Source organism: Tenebrio molitor, chromosome 2, assembly GCF_963966145.1.
Source record: "Tenebrio molitor chromosome 2, icTenMoli1.1, whole genome shotgun sequence".
Lineage (NCBI taxonomy): Eukaryota > Metazoa > Arthropoda > Insecta > Coleoptera > Tenebrionidae > Tenebrio > Tenebrio molitor.
The window spans coordinates 9,386,552-9,405,050 of record NC_091047.1 but is presented as its reverse complement, the minus strand read 5'-3'; the positions used below and the strand labels follow the sequence as shown (position 1 = coordinate 9,405,050).

At 33.9% G+C, this 18,499-nt stretch overlaps 1 protein-coding gene across 2 annotated transcripts in view; it reads right to left on the bottom strand.

The window, feature by feature from the left end:
* Nucleotides 1-18,499, bottom strand: part of Fak (protein tyrosine kinase 2 Fak) — a 40,672-nt gene that overhangs the window by 20,810 nt on the left and 1,363 nt on the right. The window contains exon 1 of one of the 2 annotated variants that reach the window (XM_069037006.1): nucleotides 12,945-13,316. The exons of the other annotated variant lie outside the window; for it this stretch is intronic. Coding sequence (XP_068893107.1) covers nucleotides 12,945-13,018 — 74 coding nt within the window. The 5' untranslated portion in view covers nucleotides 13,019-13,316. Of the gene's footprint in view, nucleotides 1-12,944; nucleotides 13,317-18,499 lie in introns of those variants that run through there. 2 annotated transcript variants of the gene reach the window in all.

Here is an 18,499-nt window from a genome sequence, read left to right as displayed (position 1 = left end):
AATTTAAAATTGAGATTTAATTGAATCAGATCGATCTTCTGGTCTTGAAATGTTCAAATTACATTAATTATGAAAAATAGCGTGACGGTGAGTCCGCCTATGGCGTCGACTTTTTCATCATGCAAACTAATCAATTTAAAGATTGGCAATTTTACAGAATATTTGCAAATTATGGTCATTATTGGAGCTGCCGGCACGGTCGTTGAGACATTGGATAATAAACTGTGAACAGTTATTTCACCGACTCGTGTAAACGCTGTACACAATGCTTTCGGAAATTCGGTCCAGGATAAACGGGAAATGGGACTGAGCTTTTAATTGGTCGGTATTGTTAATCCCGTCACACAATTTGACCCGAACATTAACAAAATTGCGCAAAAATGAATCCCATACGTTTTATTTAATAATCGCACTGGTGTATGTACAGTTGCGTGTATATTACTAATCGATTATTAAACAGAAAATGTAAATATCCCGTTCTTGGTGGGAAGGAGGATTCCACTTAGTATACTCCGTACTCTGATAGATTGCACGTTTTTTGACAGAAGACAGACCCACAGAGTAGTGTGGCGGTAATTAATCTGCAGGGATACAACGGTTTTCTATACATAACGTAAAACAATTGAGATGGAGAGTTTAGTATTTTTCACTGCTTTATGTTTTGGAACTAGAATTTAAAAATGTACAATCTATCACCGTACGGAGTATACTAGTCTATTAAAAATTTAGATAATTGCGATTGTATAAAACGAGCAACTCCAATCTGTCAGAAAAAAGATGAAAATGGAAAAAAGTGTTGAAAACAAAGCTGATCAATCTCTTCATGAGTTGTAAAAAGTACGGACAAAATCTTACAGCAATACAAAATTGAGACAATTTTTTTTTTAAATCTATTAAATGTAACGGGTGTTCAAATGAAAAGTTCTTCAAGTTGGCTATGACTTTTTGATGATGCCTTCTTTGACAGATGTCAGTTATGTTTTGCGAGTGAGTTGAGTTTCGTTTTCTGTGGAATTACAATAATCGATTGCTTTCACAAATAAACAATATTCGCTTTTTCTACCTCACGATAGTTTTTAGCGTGGAACATAAAACTTTTGAACAATAATCCGATGATGTTGGAAAAGGTGGTGAGATTTAAAATGTATAGATGAAGTGTGGTCAACATTTTCAACATCTTCGACGATTTTAACATTGTCTTGGGTGCATTTAATGCTTTCAACAAAAAAAAACACATCTAACCTAAAATTTTACAGATTATACATCGCTGCGACTTTCCTCAGATTAAGAGGTTTTGTTTTCAATGTTACCAAACATCTAGCCAGAGACATGTCCTGCTCTAATTATTATAAAGCTTTTTGATAAACTGGCACTTAAATTCAAAAGCTACTTGTTTTTACTCTGATTTTTGAAATTCGCTGGTGTAAAAACGTATTTAGAGAAAAGTTGGCGCCTCAAAACAGCGATCTCTGTAATTGTTGGCATATTTTAAATACAAATGAGCAAGTTCAACGATAGAAATCTGCACCGGCCAGAAATGAGAGAGATAAGATTTAAATCTAAATAAAATTTTCAATGGAAAATCTTTCTTTGGAAAAAACAATGAATTCTCCAGGTATCGCTGTCAGTGCTAAAATATAACAACGAATTATTAATTAATGTTAATAATTTTATAAGGGACATATCATTGCAATTCAAATTATGTATTTATTTGGCCCGATTAGTCTTGAGTTTACTATGATGGTTTAATGATGAGACTATAGTTTCCCTCAAAAGAATTCACATCTAAACGTCAAAAAGCACATTACATTTTTGTGGATTTTGGCAAGATTATTATTTAAAACACCTGACACGGAGACTAAAAATCAAAACCGTGAACCAGTTAACAACTAAAATTAAAAACCAAATAAAATTAAATTAAGGAGGTATTCTAATGTAACAACTTTATTCACGTTGTTGTCGAAACATTTTCTTTAAATGACTTCCATAATATGTATGTCAATCCACTTAACTGATTAAGTTCAAATTTGGTGTATATCTTCAGTACACATGTCATTAATCGCTGATATCAGAATTGGGTCACATTTTTTTTCTTTTTCAATTTTTTTCGCCCGTGACAAATTAAAAAAACCCAAAAAGTAATTATTTACTTTCAAACGCTTCTATTCTCGTGATTTTCAATATTTCTTTCTTTTTGGTTCCGGCTGTAGGTAGGAAGGTATACTGATACTGATTAAGAAACTTACTCGTTTCTTTTTTAAGATAAGCTATTTGAGATTTCTTGTTTTTGACGGATGTACGTAATCGCTTATAACAAGCTTAATTAGAATTTTATTTGTTTGAAAAAATGTGTATATTATGTAAAATAGTATAAATTATTAACCAAGGCTGAGAAGACTATTATAATAGTCCAGCATCAAGATGGTGAAGATCATTTTTTTTACTACTAACACATTAAGACTGTAAAATGTTAAAAATCAACGCGACTACTCTCTTGCTTACTAAAACTAAAATCCAATAGCTTGTTTTATAATGGTATATTAAGATACGAGTTTTGTAAGAAGCATTTTATAGCATGCACGGATTTAGCTTGCGAAGTGTGCCATGAAGGAGTACGTGCTTATAAACGAGATATCATACACTATTTTTTCTATTTTGCGCCTTTATGCCCTTTTTAAAAGAAAAATCGCAGTTTTAAATTTAGGGAATTTTATGGTGGTTGGTGACACAAATATCCATACAGTGGAACATTTGAAGTTATTGTTATATCGTTTGTTTGGCATGATTTGGCGTTTGGCATTTGATGTTTGTCATTGAAAGATACCAACCTTGAAAATCTAAATTGTACGGGTCTATTACAGCATTCAAATAAGCTATTAACGCACTCTTTTGAGTGCTGTAATAGCTTTGTTATAAACATAAAACAGAAAAATTGATATTTTTACAAATTTCATTTTTCAGACAGTTTCAGTTTCTTCTAAATCGACTTGATGTGCATCAATATCGACTAAATAATAACAAGTGAAAGTGAAAGGTGTACACCTTTCGACATAAAAGAAGCAGCACAAAAGGTATTTGTTTACGGAAGTTTTGTTATACATTATCTGAAGTATTCGATAAAATTTCATAAAAGTGACACATCTGGTTATTGACCTTGATTAAATTTCATTATCATTATTAACTCATAAAGCAAGCGGTAGTGAAAATGTCAACAATAGTAAACTAGTGGTGAAAAAACATGATTAGAAGAAGTTTCAGTTAAAAAAAAAATCACCCAAAAAAGATTGAATATCCTATTCTAGAGTGTACTACCTACCCCTTTAATGAACCAACAAAATCTCTAGCAGTTCCGTAACAAAACAAAAAATCACATATTATTAAAGTTTTTACTCGCTACTTTAAAACAACCATCAGTTAATGCGATTATCGTTTACACGGCCAGACTTTAATCCCTCGTGCCTCTTTGCCCTTTCTCCTCTATTTATCTGCATTACCCCTTGATTCGGCTGTTATTTGCATGGTGTGCTAATGAAGAGCTGTTAAAAATGAAAAGGTTGCATGCTGATGGCTAATTCAGAGCGTTTTTGTTTTATTTGACAAACAACGCATTCACGCTCTTCACGCCGTATTTTGATGGTATTCTTTTACCATTAGCGGCGGAAAAAAGCCGTAATGAGTGAATCTTCTTTTAGTATTTCCCGCTTTTAAACATTTTGATGTTTTAAAAATTAAAAAAAGAAAACGGCGACAGTCAACATCTTATCTGGTCATCACTGCACAAAAACTGGTAACATGTGTATAATAGACAGCAGGATGAAGTTTAGACAAACAATATAAGATTTTGGGGACCCCAAGGTCAACAAAATAAAAAAAGTCGCTAAAAACAGTGCTAACGGAAATCATAAAAAAACTGTCACATGTATCACACAATTTTCAGGCTAATGAACAAGTACGTGAAGCAATAATTTTTAATTTAAATATTTTAATAATAATTCTCATCAAATAATTAAAAACTCTTTAAGACATTTAAAATCATTGTACGTTGTTGCAACATTACAAAAAGTTCATATTCACACAAGTCGTATAATGCACTTTGTATTTTTCGTCAAAAATTGCAAAACTGTTTTTTAGCGTGTTTATTTAGCGCAATGATCATAAAACAAGCTGTCATAAAGGAAGCATTCTCGAGCAAAATTAAGAGGGACATACACAAAGAAAGATGATTCAAATGCTTTAAAATAAAATACTGTTGGAATTTTACATGACTAGATGTACAGTCGGTCGTAACAAAAGACATATTTATTTTTGTCAATGCCTCAGCTGCCACTTAAATATAACAACTGTCCAATAGAAATAATTCTCTCAAACATTGAGTCTTAAAAAGTGTACTAATTTGACATGATTGTACCAGGAAAAAAATCGCTTGAATAGAAAGCAAAATGACACAAATAACTCAATCATATTGGCTGATAAATAAGACATTAACCTTTCATAAAAAATTCTGCGAAACATTTAAGCGAAAGATATCTGACTACAATCATCGATTACAGTACACATATTTGCAGGTAATTATAAAACTATAACAGGGAAGGATTACCATTATGCCAAACCGTATTAATCTTAATCATTCTAAGAACAATCGTGACGCACACAATTTCATGTCCTTTGATGTTATCAGGTTCGTGTGTTTTTCTCGAAAAAAAAACATATACATATGTACTCGTACATAAATATACAATTTATCAATATTGTACAAAATATTTTAGTAAGACAGATCGTGCGGAAGTACATGTAAAATATTTTCGCAAAAAATGAATAATAAATTGAATGTAACCTCAATTTGGTTAAGTATATTGGGTTTGAAACGTACTAAAAGTGAGGTGAAATCCATCCTTACGAGCGAATCCGAAACTTGAAACAGAAATGTGAGTAAATGCGGACCGCAATTAATAGTTAAAACCTTGCTAACCATTCCAAAAGCTGCGACTTCCCTCATGTAATAGCATTACATTCACCGCCTATCTAATTTTGTGGTTGACTACAAAATAGATGAAACCGATGCGATTGCGGTGGCAAGACGGTACTGTTCGTACATGTTTAATGGGAAGCAAATGGATCCGTTCTATCCCTTATCCTTGCTACCACTTCCCGCATAACGATTTTTCAACGTCACTTAAGAATTTAGGAGACTCCGTCGCTCTTCGCTTAGTGTTCATTTTCGCCATGGCAAATATTTTTCGACAAATTAACCTTACTGAAACTCATTTAAAACTATGTATATTGTTTGCATTATTTCACTCCAAAAATAACAAATATAGCCTCATTATTTCCGATAAAAAATTTTGCTTACTATAATTTGCTATTTCCTGTTCCCAAATTATTACTCCTTTTTTCTGTCGTAATTTTAGTCTGATTCTTTATTTCCAACTTTCTGACTCATCACATTTTTCTCTTGTCAACTTCAAGTACACGACAATTATCTTCTCTGTTGAAACCATAATGAGATAACAAAATTTACATTGCAATGGTCAATAATTATGATTTGTATCGAGTGTTCATTTAAATTTCTCCTCAAAGTTGGCATTGAAGAGTAAAAACCGTGGAGGGAAAAACACAAACACAAAAAGTGAGGTTACATTTAAATAGCTGATGTGTGATCCATGGCGCGTTCACAATCGACTCCTCAACGCCAATTTTGGGGAGAAATTTAATGAACACCCGATATAATCGACAAGGTTTCTCGAATAATCCATTTTTCCGACTGAGCCAGGAAAGTCATATTTTATTGACTTCTCTAAAAGCTCCTGTTATTTTTCGGTGACCTCAATCACACCCAAAAAGCCAGTTCAATTCAATATTGAAAATAACGATGTTTTCGTTTCGACTCAGTTCGAGGCTGTGTCTTCCTCTTGTAAATTCCTCTTCCCTCATTTCTACTTTGAAACCTGAACACCAGGAAAACTAAATTTTGAAAAGTGGGTTTGACAAACCCAATTAATAGTTTCCAGTTTATTCAGTTAACCACATGACACCATTAGCAAAATTTGAAAGTCAAGTATTTACCCTCAATTAACAACCTCATGCTGAACGTGATCCCGAGTGTTCCTTACAGAGGACTATATTCCATGAATATTTGCACCCGAGGGGTCATTAAATCGGTCCTCTTTTAAGCCACATTATAGAATTTGATATAGGTCTGGATGGTCCTGTCTCAACAACTTAAATAAACCTACGATTGTATTTGGAAGCTTTCCTTTGTAACCGTCGTTATAGGGGTGTCCTTTGTTATAATAAGTCCATAAAAATGCTTGTAATTTTACTTGGAAACACCACAACGAACAGTCTTATTAATCAGACTTATATTGTTCGACATGGGTGATAATCTACGGCGACCGCAATAATTTGCGATATAAATGCAAAATTGTAGCGAGGTATAAACGGGTAGTTAATGCAAATGACCCTCGCTAATAACGACATTTTACTTATTGTAACAATCATTTCGTTCGCTCTTCTCACGATAAGTACCAGTTATCGATTCGATAAACATCCGACTGAAAAAGCCGCAGATAATAATACAGCTGACAACAAAGGAAGGCAGCAAGATGCATTTAATTTCCGGTTCCGGAAGCCGGCACCGCATTTCAGGACTCGACTAACTTTTCTGATAAGGATTCAAAACTTTAGTTCCCATCGTAGTCAACTTGTCGAGTTGTCGATCTCTGCGCCGAGAAAAAATAAACTCTCTGATAAGACGACCCTAACGATGTTCCTTAATAACGACGACACCGCGGCTTAATTAGATCGAGATGTTGTTCTCGTCTTTTACGATGTTTACTTCCCTCTATATTAATCGATTTAATCAGGACTACGATCGACAAACACTGTTCTTTTTTAATTAATAAAATGGGGTGTATTGTTGATAAATGGGTCGGCGTCGTCCCCAACCTAGACACCGATATTGATTTCGCCGGCGGGTGTGGTGGTGGTGATGGCGGTGGCGACGCTTTCATCCTCTCTCGCTTCATCCTGGATCCTCTGGGAAACTGCCTGATGCTTTTCGTGACTTACAGTCAATTTGGTAAATTTACATTCGTCGCCGATTCGTCTCCGTGTTTCGGATTGCGACTTGACAACATGATTACTGATTAGTTTTACTTAACTGAATAAACGGAACATTGAGAACGCGCTCTGGAACAACCCCATCATTATTAAGCGAACTAAATCAGTTGACCTTCTCTTCACACGTATCAACGAAAGGTCACTGCATAACATTATTTTCCAATTGGCTTAATAAAAATATAATATGTGAAAAAAAATCTAATGTCATACGATAAGTCACCTATTGATATTTACCATTTATCGCACAACGGCAAGCCTTCAATTCATTTTTTCTTTTGCAATAATGAGATCGCAAATGTTAGCTATCTGCATGTTAAAAAACATATAAAACCGGGTGCTTCATTTTTTCGTTGGGAGGAAAAATGACCTCCAACGAAAGAATTCACTAATGAAGATTACTTCATTTATTTTTATTTCGTACTTCCGTCTTTGTGCTGCCTCGCCTAACACTATATTCGCAGACGTTGGGAATAATATTAAATTACGCTGTTGTCATATATGCCCGAAAAAATAAACTAGATACAACACGACAAGATTATTCTAGGGAACTCATCAAGTACAGCACATTGTTTGTAACACCCATACCAGCCAGCAAAAATATGATCAATTTTTCAACAAAGAAAGAAACCAGATGGACAGAAAGAACAAATGAAAATTAAACACGACATTTCATTTTGTTTTCTCAACAGAAAAAAAAATCGCGTGTAATCGCGTTATAACATTTTAGTTGTCTCCGCTTTATGTACGTAAAATTTGGTATCTTGTTACGACTCTTGGGAAACATGTCTGGCCTTTATTTACTTCCACTCTAAATGCTATAATAATGTTATAACAAAAATAACAGTTAGCACGCAAGCCAAGATGGAACTGCCGGGACTGGTATCCTAATTTTTCTCAATCCCACAATACAAACATAAAATGGTTTCTGAACTCATACAACAACAACAAAGAAAAAGGAAGAAAGATATTTTGCGCTACTCTCTACTCTTATCATTTTTCAAAATCAATGTTATTTGATCACAAATGACACGCAATGTCAGTGGTTACCCAAGGGGTCAAACGAGCACAGTTTTAATGTTTTAATTAATAGCAAATCAATATTCTCTGCAACGCATTACTACTAAAACTAAAACAACTGAAAATAATGATGCAGTCCTGTTGCGAGCAAGACGTAAAACATCATGTCTACAGCTATAAACATAATTCTACGTAACACAATTTTATCGAAACAGGTAGTTAATTGCAGTAAAAATATTGATTGCTTAATAACTTTTTAATCAATTTGTGTCGATATTGAGAGTTTTCCCATTCAAAATTGTTGCTGCCATCTATGTAAACAAAATGCGTTAAAAAAACAGGAAAAACGTCACAAAATATAAAAACAACAAATTCTATATGTGATAAGATAAGTTTTAAACTATCATGCGTTCATTTAAATATGTATCCCCGAAGTTGGCGTTGAAGAGTCGATTGTGAACACACTATACGGATTACACGAGTGGTGCATTCACAATCGACTCTTCAACGCCAACTTTGAGGATAAATTTAAATGAACGCGCGATATGTGCATGTAAGTATAACTGCATCTTTAAAAAATACTCTACAACTAGCTGTCCCCTCACTAGCCAAACAACGTGCGTTCAGAAATATCTGTGGTCAAGTCGGTTGGTTCTTGTTTTTGTTTCTGGTAGCGTATGGCGTATCAACTGTTAAAACTTTCCCGAAACAGGAAGTGCAGGACGAAAGAGTAGAACTGGATGACCCTCAATGCGGACTCCATAGTATGAAGAAAAAGAGTTAAGGAAATAATATTTTGAATAGTGGTGGAAGGTATCGGGTGTTCATTAAAATTTGCCTCAAAGTTGGCGTTGAAGAGTCGATTGTGAACTCACCACGGATTAAAACTATGATAAAGCTGTTTAAATCTAACCTCACTTTTTGCCTTATTCGTATTTTTAATCTGCTAGTTGATAACAGCCGACGAATGGTTCACAATCGACCCTTCAACGCCAACTTTGGCGGAAAATTTTAATGAGCACCCGATAGTTTGGGAACTGTCTTGCAGTCAATACTTACTACAGCACAATGTACAAAAAGAATTTATTCTTTTCAGAATTTTCTGATTTTGAAATAAATTAAACTAAAACCACATGGGCGTATTGTACAACTTCATGACCCTTCAAGTCTATGCCCCTCACACAACTTTCGAAGTAAATTTGCACACTTCGAAAAACTTTCTTGAGGTTCAAGAATTCATAATTCGAAAAGGCCAAGTCAGGTGAATACGCTGGATAATCGGCAAAATAGAAGAATTCATTGAATTTTTGCAGAGTAACAAGCAGCTACATTGTCTTGCAAAAACAGCGTACCTTTAGAAAGTTTTCCACGTTTCCACAATTTTGCTTCGAAGATTTGTTAACAAAGAACAATAATAATAGTCCCCCGTCATTCATTTTCTTTGCTGCGTGTAATAATCAGTGAAAATTACCCCAATATGTATCCCAGAAAATGAAGGCGGCAGCTTTTCGGACAGACTTCTGCACATGAAACTTTTTGGCCCGAGGACCAGCATGTTTCCAGTCCTTTAACATTTCTTTGGTGTCTGGGTTATAATGATGAACCCGAGTTTCATAAATTGTAACTATACGGTCCAAGTATCTTCAAATTGGATGAAACTAGATCTGGATGTTATCACCTTCATTCGTTGTTGATCACATTCAGGCATTTGGGTATTCATACCCCATTCATTGTTAATTATATGAAAAATGCGTTCACATCAGATGTTCAATGTCGCTGATATTCAGTTTACAACGATTCATCGATCTTCTAAAATCATATGACGGACAACATCGACGTTTTCTGTTGTTGACGCAAAAAGGGATCTTCCAACTCCCTGATCGTATTTAACGTTTTTTTTACCCCTCTTAAAAGCCTCAACCCAACTTTTTGTGGTAAAACAGGAAGGACAATGACCTGCTAATACTGTCGGCATGTCAGCAAATTTCTTTGCCAGATAACCTTTTTAAAAACAGCTACTTGATCACAAAACGGCACTCGATTGATTTCAAAATTCAAAATCTCGCCCGGTTAAAAAAAAAAATACTAATTGGAACACCACCAGGCCTTTTGAAGTCACACCTTGGACAAATACTTATTTACTTTTGTTTACTGGAAATAGCCAAGGCTAACTATTTATTAATACCCAAACAATTTGGAAAATTCATTGTTTTACTGTGGTAAACCGATAAAATCAGCGCACGATTCATGTCCTCTTCTTAGGCGGAATTTTGTCACGTTAAAGAACTGACACATTGACGTTCACTCGAAATAATAAAAAGTACGTGATACGTGAGTTAACATTTACGAAACAAAGCTGTTCACTTTTGACCGGAAACTAATTAATGAACGTTGCGTCAACAGAATTTTCAACAATTACAGTTGCATGTTTCGTTCTTGTAATTGGCGTAATTTGACAAAAATAAAAAGAACCAATACCCAATAAAAACACAAACTGGTCTGAATGTAAAAACAAATACAGAACGTCTGAATTACTGATTCGATTTACATTTTTGAGATGCTTTTTCCTGAAACGTTTTTATTTTTATTAAAGGGCCGGTGCGTAGGCATCTTATTTGTTTTTAGCTCCACATGATCCCCGTTAACTGTAAGATACCCTCGAAACACCTGTCGGTAAGTTTTATCCTAAAATAGGAATACCGACAATAAAAAGATACCTCTATCAAAACCAAAAGTGAACGCTGAAAGCAAATTGTGGGTCTAAAATCGATAGAAACCATCTATGATAAACCCGTAACCCAATCCGGTTTTTCTCCCCTTCGTGAAGCTGCAAAAGTGCTCGGGGCCAAGCCGTATGTTAAGACCACATGGGGTAACAACAAAAAAGTCGCATTTTAAAAAAATTACAGATGAATCACCTAAGTAGGGCGTTCCACCCTGCGTAACGCAATAATGATAGGTAGATGGGAGCGAACGTTGGTAAGTGTGACCCGTCGAATGTGGGTTAGTAATCGTTTAAATGGAAGGGACGAATCTGTCGTTGGGGTGCATATTAAATTTCCACCTCAAACCTTGTTTCTCACATTACGTAATCAAACAACCCTCTAAACAATGCATCCGTAATTTGTTAGCTACTTGATTGTTTTCACATTGAAACAATCAACAAACACGATTTTGAAGAGAACCGTACGTGACTCCCTAATGAACAAAGTTTTCTGACACGTGACGCCGTCATAAAGCGGCTTAGAATTGTTGCAATTAGAGTGAATTATGACGGGTTCGGCGATGTGCTCTTTCGAACTTCTTTGCCGACTTCCAGTTCTGCTGGCTCATTTTTTTATTAAAATATTGCCTACCCGCACCTGCCCGTAAGACTATTTAACATCGTTATTAATACAAGCCGCTCGTTGTAAGACGCCCATATTTTAATTTTAATAAATAATGTCGTCGCGTCCACAAACAAGATAAGAAAAATAACACCACTTCAAGTCCTCAGCATCTGGCTACTCCACCAACGTTCCTCCACCGACTCTTCTAAACAAACCCGACAATTATGATCTCAGACGTTTACGTTAACAACGGGCGGGTAAAAATGATCAGATTCAAAGGGACCAGAGAAAAAAATGATCGTTTTGTCGTCGAAAGGGGGCAAAATCGAAACAAAAACAGTTGTTAAATGTCTCCCTCTTTTTTAAGGCCGCACGATTTATAACGTGTGAAAAATGCGGCGTCGACACATTTTAAGACCCATCATTTAAAAACGGATTAATGCGTTGTCAGGGGTTAGAAACGATAAGACTCCGGTTCGGTTTGAGAACCGTAGGTCGCTTCGATACTAGCATTATCTTGCAATATGTAAATAAGGAGTACGCGAAGTATACACCATAAAACAGATTTTATCTCTAAGTGCGGCCACCGCATTATATCGATCAAACTTCAACAGAAGGCATCCGTAATTTTGCATAAAATACATCTGCGGGTTCTCCATTTACCAACCACCATCGCGGAATACGCCAGTGGACTGCAAATTGCTCCTAACTAGTTCGACACAATCTATTACTTGGCCATCCTCTTCATTAACAAGTTCGACTTGAAAAAAGACGACTACGACATAGTTTGTAACAACATTACAATCACCGCAGACGGTGAAAAAAGTTTCAAATTCCGTTAAAACTGTTGTCCGGAAATAGATTTCGCAACTCCTGAAGTCGAGTCAACATATTCAATTATCGTGACGACATTTTGAATTTAAATTCGTCCAGAACTTGCGAACTGTCGCACTTGCTCCAAGTGTAATTTGCTAATTACAAAAATGACTTCGCATCCAGGGGAATCCAGACGGAGTGGTGTTATTCTTTTGGTCCCTTCTGTCGACGCCCATGAATCTCGAGAGGTTAAACGATGGTTGATTTAACAATTGATTGTTAAATAGGTATACATTGTTTCCAAACATTAGATTTGATAAATTTAAAGATAAGCGTGATGATGGGTTTAGCTCTAAATGTGATAATGATAAGTCTCAGCAATGCTGATAACCGAAATTTTACGCGGAAGTAATTTGCCAATATAAAAATAAATTCCAGAATCGTCTATTAATAGCTCAAGACAAAAACGTACTTGCAGTAGACGCACAGTCGAGAGCTCAATTTTGAAAATTTGTATTCACATATGTGACAGGCACCTCGTGCCAAGTCGCAAGTTCTTCACTTGGTGCGGTCGATTATGAACCGATAAATTCAAGGTAACTAGATGAAAATCGTCGATCACTAAATAAATAATGGTCGAGGGATTAGAAATTAAACACTTACGTTTCGAGATACTGAAAAACCCTGTACACTGGCTTCCGATACATTAGAAAACCTTCAACTTTTTCCACCATCATTATACCACTGCCACCCTACACCATTCTTCCGCAAATAAGAGGAAAAAAAAGAGGAGCAACGCCTGCGGAACAAGTGACACACGATCAAAAAATCGGATCTGCGACCTCACTTCGGCACCGGGATCACATGCTCAAATTTCGCACTCAGATGACCGTAAAGTTGGCGCAAATTAAATCAATCACGTTTTACGGTTTCTATTTTTGTGGAAACTTTGTGGGGGAGTCAATCGTGAATTTATCCGCTCACACATAACACGGGTCAGGGAACGTTCGTGTTGATATCACAAGCGAATACGCGAGACTTGCAGTAGACTGATAGTTAAACACACTGTAGGCGGTATGAAAAGCGCAAGCGCCTTACTTGTTGTTACCCCCTAATCGTTACGGTTTTACCCCGTGGTGTTTTTATTATTGTTTTACATGAGAACGGTTATTAACTTGCTTCGTCTGAAACGTAGAGCGACGGAATTCCGGAAGTCGTGATCGAAATCAAAAATCGACGCCAAAAAAATACGCCACAACGAGAACACCGATTAAGTCGTGAATCACTTAACGGGAACCGATTAAACCATCGATCATTTGTTTTTTTTACATAATTGTTTGTTACGAACATTATATACGCAAATGTAATACATTACGAACGCAATTAGAACTGCTATCGCGTGTGGGTACCCAATTCTCGGAAATTTATATAGAATGTGTCAAGAAAAATGGGACCTTTAACTCGACAACTGACTTGGAGCAATAAAATATTATTGCAACCACACTCGAAGTGTTATCGTGTTCTTAACGGTAATTACGTTGATCTAGGTAGAAAAATCGACATCTTTTTGAACCGAAACGTTATCGATGGGTCAGTAACTTTTACCCCTTTTGTTACCCATTCGGTAGAAATAACGCAACGCATTTTCGGTTGAGAACTCAATTTAGGGGTTAAAATGTTTCACGTTGTACCGTCCTGTTTTCGTGCACTAACTGGTACAGGGGCACTTAGAATTTCCTTGAAACAACAATTATTTCGACACCATTTGTTTGAAAGTTTTACTGTTAATTGAAGAAATAAACGGTTTTTTTGTGTAAAACACGTAGAAACAACGCGAAACTAAAAACAATACAGTGTAGTGAAAATCGGTTAATGATTCGATGAAATCTATCACATTTTCTGTAATGTTTTACCACATTTAATACGCTTTGAAATTCCTTTCTGTGATCAGAAATTTGAAAATAAGCAATTGATAATAAAACTTTTTAAATTAACAGTGATTTAAAGTGTCGGAAATGATTGTCACCGAGGTTAGATACGAAACAATTACAATCCGTAAAATGTACTTATGAAATAATAAAAATTCAGTCGAAGGTAAAAAAGAATAATCACAACTACATAATTGCAAAATTTACATCGTGAATAAGGTATGTAATTAAAAATAATAGAAAAATAACTATCAATTTAAAATAACTACTACTAATACCTATGTAATTGTTCCATCTAGAAACTTTCCACGGCTACAATAGTTTTTCTCATTTGTCTTCATGTCTACCCGATTGTTATTGGCTATTTTTCCCGTTTGACCTCCATGAGTTCCCTGCCGTTCTCGAGCTTAGAGGAAAAGAAAAGCTTACGGACTTATTACGTTCGGCACTTCAACCAATGATATTGCGCAATGATATTTGTAGCAAAAGTTATACTTCCTCGATAAACATGGAAAATATTCTTTGAAAAATTTATTAAGGACCTTAGAACATTTACTAATTATGTAAAAATTATATTGTACCAAAAAGAAGCCAATGTATTGGTGCAATCTTGAGCAATTTTAGATAATTACAAAAAAACAACACCCAAATAAATATATGTACATATTTTAAACCTTTACCTATCTGATTTGTCAGTAATTACTTGATATCTATATGTGAACAAATAAAGCAATTGTTTTTTGTCACTACTACACTAAATGTTATTACAAATACAGCAAATTGTTCACTGCAAATAATAAAAACAAAAATTTATTAACATGTGTGCGAATCCTAACCGAAGGAGTTACAACTTAAAAATGTAAAATTATTTTTTACTGCTTCTATTCTCCTACCAATTAAATTCTGGCGGAAAATTGCAACTTTATTTCGGAAGTCTCAAAATCTAAAAAAAATTACAATAAAATATAAGTACTACGCATAGATTTCATAATAAATATTATTATTATTATTATTACATAAAAAAGTTCGACGACATACTTTTTGCTGCTAACTCATCATAAACTGTCAACTGTATACCTAGTGTCAACAAAAACACACCTTTTTATCTTTATAGAGAACTGAGGACCAATTTTTTTCTATTCAACAATTTTCACATTTTAACACATATGAACCACTACCAATTATGACAATGACTTCCGGAAATACCTTAAATTTTTAAATCGGAAAATAAAGCATCAATTAAAGTGTATATCGAAAAGGAGTTATAGGAAAAAAATGGTTCTAATGAGATTTTATAAAAAAAAAAAATTCTGGATAGAATTTTTAAAAAAATCCACTAAGATTATCAGTTATCTATCACCTTCTTTGGTACGATTAATTTAAAAATTTGCTAAAAATAGAGTTTAGTATAAAATGATTACGAGTTTAAAATGTTTAAAGCTGAGGTTTGTTTCCCATACATTTTCTGCTCAATTAACTAGTTTTTTCGAATTATTTTCTGAAAATTTACACATACATAAAATCTTCTTAAAATATTGAAGTACATATACCGGAAGTCACGTGATAACTTTTATCAGTCTTATTTTAGTCTTTACACAAGCAGCGTAGTAAAATTTTTGCTAACTCAATGTATAAAAAAATTCCCCATATGGTGCGAACTTCTTTGTAAGCAGTGTGAGCAAAAACTATTATCGTAATATCCTGCGATACATACTTACCCATACTATTCTCTTTTCAGGAGTCTGATCGAGAAAAAAATCTGATTCGTTGTTTTAATTATTTTTTTTAAGTTACGTCAGACACTGAAACTTACTTAAATAAGTTAATTTAAAATTACATAACAAAAGATCATTAATCTATTCAAAAATAAAATCGGTCATCTTCCTTCGGCTTTAAAATTGTGGTTAAAATTTCATTATGTACTAAAATTTTTCAAAATTCAATTGTTTCAAAACAGGAAATATTTAAAAATGTGTCAATTTCAAGATTTTGTAAAAATTGTACAAGAATAATTTGTATATTAGGTTACTTCATCATTTTTATCAAGCTGTGAAGAGGTTTCACTTCACTAGATTAATTAAGGCTCACTAAGCTACAACGTGACCATAAATTGCTATTAGGAAACAAAAATTTCAAACAGCGTTAATTCTAGATTTTTAAGCAAACATAAATGACAAATTTGCTCGACTCAAAACTCAGGCAAGAAATATTTTGATGAAACAAATTGAGATTTACCCATGTAGATGACTATACAGGGTGTTACCGAATAGAACATTTAAATTAAACTTTTTTACATATTCATCTTTTTTTTACATTTTTCTAACCCCTAATTTGACACTTCGCTCATGAGATATTCATCAATTGAAACGAAAGAGTGAGTGAAAATGAGAAAATGTTTTCGTACGATAAAAACATTACAGTTTTTTTGAAGAAAGAACGACCGCTGTTCTAATACTAACAGTTTTCACTGTTTTTCATTGGAGTATTTTAATCGAGTAATTTTTTTTGTGTGCTTTGTTATCGATGGATGTCAAAAACACATGAGCGGCTATGAATTTTAGGGTTCAAATTATATTTAATTTTAACTCCGCTTTGAAGAGTTTGCGGAAAAAATGATAAATAAAAAAAATGTTTATTTTAACGAGTTCTATATTGGTGGTTAAATTTATTACCTAGACTTCCATAACACCCGGTATAAGAGGTTTTTCTTCTACATGTTATGAAACATAAAAAAATCACAAATTTGAGTTTTCATTACTGAAAAAATTTCACTTCAATTGGCATTTCAAGAATTTACGTTCTGATTTTGTTAGCAAAGATCCGTGACGGTTTCACTCACTTCACTGAACTAATAAAATTTTGTGAACATACATACTTTTAGCTTGTGAATTTCTTTACTTTTGTTTCTGTATTTGTTCTTAACGTTCTATTTGTATTTTTTTCATATACGATCATTTGCCCAAAATTTGCTCGTAAAAGCATGAAAGTATTCAATTCGGCACTTCGTCAGAAATAGTCTTTCAACCCTCATTTAGAACATACATCCCTCTTTTATAAAAACCAACTAATATCTTTAAAAAATGAAAGAAACTGATTGACCTTTTCAAAGTACCCTGTATATGTACTAAAAATATTTTTTTCACAACTTTTTCGACAGTTTGGGATATTAAATTATAATCTTTCCAATAGTTTAAAAAATCTTCCAACTTTGTTCCAAAAATGGTTTGAATATTTTTATCGGAATAAAAGTTAACAGGGGGTTGAAAAATTAGCATCTAAAACCCTACGGCCAGTCTTAAAAAAAAACTCACTGTATTTAAACATCCTCGAGGAGGTAGTAAGTAGTGAGTGCGCCATTTTCGGGACACCTGTAGACCTACAAATTATAGAACTTCTGCAGAATGAGCTCCAAAGTTCTAGGAACTTTGCACTACTGCTATGTAATTGAACAAATTCCTAACGTGTATGTGATGCTACCATCAAAACTAAACCAGATCGACCCCACGAGAAAAAATGAAATTGTTTAAAACAACATTATACCTAATAAAATAATTAATAATTATAATCATTTGTATTGAAATTAATTAAACTACATAATCTCTTGGGCGTGATGCAATCAAGTAACGGTTATTGCACATAATATTTAACTTTAATATGTAATTTGTTTATTTGTTTATTAAACAAGTCAATAATAAATAAATAGAATAAAATAGTAATAAAAAAATTAAAATATCATTGTACCAATTCCAGGTCATTTCATGCCCACAAAATCCCACATAACAAAATTTAAATTATAAAAATTAATTTTAATTGATGGGTTCTCAAAGACTTAAAAATGACGACATCAATTATTCTAACTGATACACTAAGGGCCAGTTTATAGAAAGAGAATTAACTATTTAATTCGAATTAAATTTTAGTGCGTGATTAACCCATGAATCCGAACTTCGATTGGTTCAATTTGATGACGTGTTCAGCTAATCTCGCATTTGATTAGGATTAACTTAATTTCGCTTCTGTAAACTGGCCCTTACACTTATATAATTCAAATAAGATTTCTCTGGTTGAACCGAGCGTTTTTAAATACAGTCAAGTTAAAGTACGTTAAGTAAACATACGATACTTTTTAATTTAAAAATATAAGGCTTAGTTACTTTCGGTTTTCAAAATTAAATGAGCCTTATAGAATATATTTCTTATAGAATATTTTAACCACACAGTCGGTATGTTTTATCATCTGTTCTAAGATATTACTGTATTATTTCGTTATTATCTCAATCCATCAAGTGC